Source organism: Coregonus clupeaformis, chromosome 31, assembly GCF_020615455.1.
Source record: "Coregonus clupeaformis isolate EN_2021a chromosome 31, ASM2061545v1, whole genome shotgun sequence".
Lineage (NCBI taxonomy): Eukaryota > Metazoa > Chordata > Actinopteri > Salmoniformes > Salmonidae > Coregonus > Coregonus clupeaformis.
Window position 1 is genome coordinate 38,353,918 of NC_059222.1, and position 4,818 is coordinate 38,358,735.

Here is a 4,818-nt window from a genome sequence, read left to right on the forward strand (position 1 = left end):
GCAGGCCATGGAAGAACTGTGGATAATACAACTGGTGGGTCTAATCCTGAATGCTAATTGGTTAAAACCGCATTCCAGCCGGTGTCTATTCCACAAGTTGCCACCGGCTAAATCTATGATGTTAAAATGCCTATTTACTCTGTTCCATCTGACGACACAATCCACTGTCTCTTCAGCCCAGCCAGGCAATTTAGAAACTTGATCTCCACTATAAAAATCTAGACATTATCTCACATTTCTTTTAGACTAACATTTCATTTTCAACAGCGGAGATTTGTATAAAACTTGCTGTCTGTCTCTCCGACATTTGCAACATTGTTTCAATATTGAAATTCAATCTCCTGCTGTCCCAGGATAATGGCAGGGTTTCTCAGCCAGTCGAAATCATGAATCAGCTGGCATCATTTTTATGGATATATACAAAAAAAAAAGGTAAATTGAAAAAAAGTCAAACGAAACGCAGCTAATTTGCAGTCTTTCCAGCTTCAGGTTTAAGTGATTGTGTTACTGTAGCTGTGTTGTTGGCTAGCTCCTCTGAACAACAGTGGCCTGACGAGTGAGCACATGTTCTATGCCAGACGAAATCGCGCCTCATTAGCTCATTGTTATGGATGTATCCAAAGAAACGTAATTAGAAAAAAGCTTAAACAAGTTCAAATGCAGCTACTTTGCTGTTATTCTAGCTGCACTTTTTGACGCGACTGTAAATTAGCCGTAGTTGGCTAGCTAGCAAGCAAGGGATAAGAACGTTGCCAGCCAGTATGGCAATGGAACATTTCGAATGAACGACTGGGTCACGTCCATAGATACAGAACAAAAAGACTGAATGACTGGGTCGCGTCTCTAGCAACCGAACCGATAGAACGAACGACCAGCCGACTTGGGTAGCAACCCGAGATTTGTGTCGGGACTATATCATGTGGAAGGATGAAATAGTATTAATAAATTCATCAAAATAACGTTTTTAATGAAAATATGTAAATCAATATTTGAATATGTTGGCAACTCGTTGTATAAAAGTGCTAATGCTCGTTTTTGTTTTCTGTTGCAAAAACGTTTAGCAACGGTGTGCCCTAATGGACACGACTCTGAGCACCCCCAACTACGGGTCCTCGGTTGAGTCAGACTGAAATAACAAACATGGCTTCCCCATACAGTCATGAGTGGAGAGCAGTTTGCGACAAATTTAATAATGCTCAAAATCTATCTGAAGTAGAATCAAGAAAAGACCCAGAAAATGACCCTTTTCGGTCGAAGTATAAGGCAAGGGAGCTTTTGAGAGAGATATACTGCTCTTTGAAGAATTTCGATGTCGGTGAAAACGAGAGCGTCAATGATGAAGCCGACCAGCGCCCGACAGAGCAGCCCGTTGACGGAGGAATGCAGGAGGGCTTTGGGAGAGGCCACTATGGAGCCTCCCCAGCCGGATCAAGAGCAGCTAAACTCGGGGCGGTGGAGTATTATCTTGGTGTAAACCACGTGGAAACAGAAGAGCTGTCTGCTGGAGAGGAACATTTGATGAATTGCATGACATTGCTGGAGAAGTGCAGCATATCACCAGAGAACGTGTCTTTGTTCATCCAAGTCAGGGTAATTAAATTAAATTAAATTGTATTCGTCACATACAGTTTACAGCCGGTATGTGCCAGCTACCTCAATCTAGCTATCTTTAATTTAGTTGCAACTAGCAGTCCAGTGCATAATATTTGTACAATGATCTATGCACACACATTGTCTAACTAACCTTAGCTAAAGATAATGAAGTAAGTAGCTAGTAAAATTCTGTGAACTGACTTTATTTTTATTTTTTCAGAATCAACTGGGCATTCTGTGGGCTGGCAGGGATGAAATTGAGAAAGCCCAAGGATTTTTGGAAACTGCAGAAGCAATGTATATTCGGTACATGAAAGAGGTAGCAAGGCATGAGACTGTCTAGATGCATAATTTACCTACTTAGCTAGGTTCGTTTTGGGACAAGAGCAAACAGCAGCATCATCATGCCTCATCATCTTTCATCAGGAAGGCCAGCCGCAGTGCATTCTGGATTATTGTCCTGTCAGACTGAATCCTATGGCGGCTGTTTAAGAATTTTGACCTTGAAAATGCTGAAGAGATAATCTATTGTTTTGTTTTATTCACACCATAGGATGGGCAACCCCCAATGGACCTAACTGAGTTCTTTGTGGCAGAGGAAGATGCATTACCCCAACAGGAGAGGACCAAGAGGTAGTGATGTCATTCTTGTGTGGAGTCTTTCAACAGTTTCAGAAATAAATGACATTGCTCTTTTAACTTTTCCCTTTTCAATCTCTTCAAACAGATTTGAAATGGCTTATACCCACACACTGTACTATCTTGCACAAGTGTACAAGAACTTGGAGCAGTATGAGAAAGCTGGGGGCTACTGCCACAGCACTCTGCAGAGACAGCTGACATTCAACCAGTTCATTCCTCTGGAATGGGCCATCAATGCAGCCACGTTATCACAATATTACATCACCAAGGTAAATGATAAACTGTAAATATGTGTTGTCTTCATCAAGATGAATGACTTGTCATGTATTTACAGTCGGTACATTACTTGATTTCTTCATAATGATATTTTGTATTTTATTAGGATCCCCATTAGTTGTTGCGAAAGCAGCAGCTGCTCTTCCTTGGGTCCACACAAAACATGAAACATGACATAATACAGAACATTAACTATGGATTAATCTCACATGTTTTGTTCTTCCTCCCAGACCCTCTACATGGAGGGCAGGCACTGTCTATCTGCTGCCAGTGTCATAGCAGACCTGGCCGGGGAGGTCCCCTCAGAAGCCGCTGCCCAGGAGAGTAAGTTCTCACTCTGAAGTCATATACTCAGCCTTGACAGTATATGTTATTTCTGAAATGTTTAAGTTGTCTTTCTTTCTATACTCATTAATACACATCTCAAACCTTTTTCTTTAGGTGAAGCTGAAGCTGAGAAGCGAGACCAACTTAGACAGAAGAGAGCTGAAATAGCCAGGTGTTGGATAAAATACTGTCTTAATTTGTTGCAAGATGCCAAGAAACTTCTCGAGGTAATTTAGATATCTTCAGATCTAATGTAATTCCGTAGATGATTAGCCTGTAATTGTGAGACAATATCTTATTGTTATGTCTACTGCTCTGCACAGGACAACATTGGAGAGCTAGATATGGATCGTCAGGCGGAGCTGAGAGCAACACGGCTACATGAGGAGGAGAAGAAGGAGAGGGGAAGGAAGAGTGCTGTTCTGTTTGGTTCCAGTGACACCTTTGACTCCATCTGTGGCCTGGAGGAGAAAGTGAGTTGTGTCTTCCCCGTGGACTTTGAGGAGGCCCGCGCCATCTTCCTGGTTGGCCAGACCTACGTAAACCAAGCCAAGGAGTACTTTGAGATGGACGGCCACGTCACAGACCACATCGAGATCCTGCAGGACCACAGCGCTCTCTTCAAGGCCCTGGCCTTCTTCGAGGACGACCTGGAGAGGCGCTGCAAGATGCACAAGCGGCGAGTGGACATGATGGAGCCCATCTGCAAAGACCTGAACGCCCAGTACTACCTCCTCATCTGCCGCCAGCTGCAGTTTGAGCTGGCTGAGACCTACTACGAGATGATGGATCTGAAGCTGGCCGTGGCCAACAAGCAGGACGACCTGGATGCGCACACAGTCAAGAAGTTTAACCACCTCTGCTCCTCCTCCACTAAGTTCTACCAGATGTTCCTCGACTCCGTCCGCTCGCCAGAGGGCAAATGGCCGGAGAAACTGGAGGACGAGGTGCTGAGGCCGGCACTGGTGGCTAAGTTCCGGGTGGCTCGTCTACACAGCAGGCTGATCTCGTCCAGCACAACCGTTCAGCTGGAGAACCTGAGCCGCTCCCTGGAGTGCTACAACTTTGTGGTCCAGTACTGCAAGGACAACCCAGAGGCTAAAAGCGCCATCGAGACAGAGCTGGAGCTGAGCGAAGAGATGTCCAGCCTTCTGCCCCTCAAGATCAACCGACTCAAGGCAAAGTTGGCCTCCTCTAACTGACTCTGAATATGGACCTAAACTCCACACTACAAAGCCTGCTTAAACACCCCTATCATATATTGCATATGTAATTCTCCTCAACCCCCATCTGCATTTCCTGATGTCACTGTGTAACGTCTGTTACTTTTGGATAAATTAACCACACCTTTAATAACTTAAAACAATTAGCTATATGCATGATACCACATTATTTGCCTAATTTATTTGTTCTCCTAGCTGATTGAAAATAACTGTCATGTTGTATGGTATGTAGATCTGTTTATTTCCAACTGACAACACAAAATAAACATAAGGTGCAAATAACCTTACTTGTCTCTCAAAAATGTTCATTGTTGAAGTTAATTTGAACAATTAGGTTGGTTATGACGATCTGTATGTGTTCTTGTCCAGCAAGTGACAATTGTGTTTTTAATACAGTATCAAATCGTATCTATGTATTAGAGTTCCAAGCAGATTTGTTGCTGCATCAGAGCGGTCAGCCCTCGTCTGAGAGTAGGGCTTATAAGGAAACTGTAGAGGGCGCTGTTACTCATCAAATGGCTTCTGACGTAGATTTGCATGAAATGCGTTTAACAAAAAAAAACATTTTTCTCAGACCCGCACATACGATGATAGATTCGTGCAATACTTTTATTAATAATATCCACAGGCAGAGGGTACAGTGGAAGTCATTTCTCTAGCTACTTCATTCTATTAGTAGTACTACAATAACTTTCATTGTCAGAACTATACTAATTTGAAATGTAAATATACCCATTGCCCTCAGGCTAGTACAAGC

General features: G+C 43.2%; 1 protein-coding gene across 1 annotated transcript; it reads left to right on the plus strand.

Annotated features, from left to right (window-relative positions):
• Window positions 1–962: 962 nt before the first annotated feature.
• LOC121548024 (KIF-binding protein) lies at window positions 963–4,343 on the plus strand. The gene is made up of 7 exons (XM_041859425.2): window positions 963–1,590; window positions 1,814–1,912; window positions 2,147–2,226; window positions 2,321–2,504; window positions 2,742–2,835; window positions 2,953–3,065; window positions 3,162–4,343. Exons 1-7 carry the CDS (start codon window positions 1,141–1,143, stop codon window positions 4,038–4,040), a joined length of 1,899 nt encoding a protein of 632 aa, XP_041715359.2. The 5' UTR covers window positions 963–1,140; the 3' UTR covers window positions 4,041–4,343.
• Window positions 4,344–4,818: the final 475 nt, after the last annotated feature.

What these genes read in the sequence shown, in the direction of transcription:
- LOC121548024 (XM_041859425.2), top strand. Translation starts at nt 1,141, where the DNA reads ATGGCTTCCCCATACAGTCATGAGTGGAGAGCAGTTTGCGACAAATTT. An exon ending in CACAATATTACATCACCAAG is followed by an intron (nt 2,505 to 2,741) that starts GTAAATGATAAA and finishes TCTTCCTCCCAG; the next exon opens with ACCCTCTACATGGAGGGCAG. An exon ending in AGAAGCCGCTGCCCAGGAGA is followed by an intron (nt 2,836 to 2,952) that starts GTAAGTTCTCAC and finishes CTTTTTCTTTAG; the next exon opens with GTGAAGCTGAAGCTGAGAAG.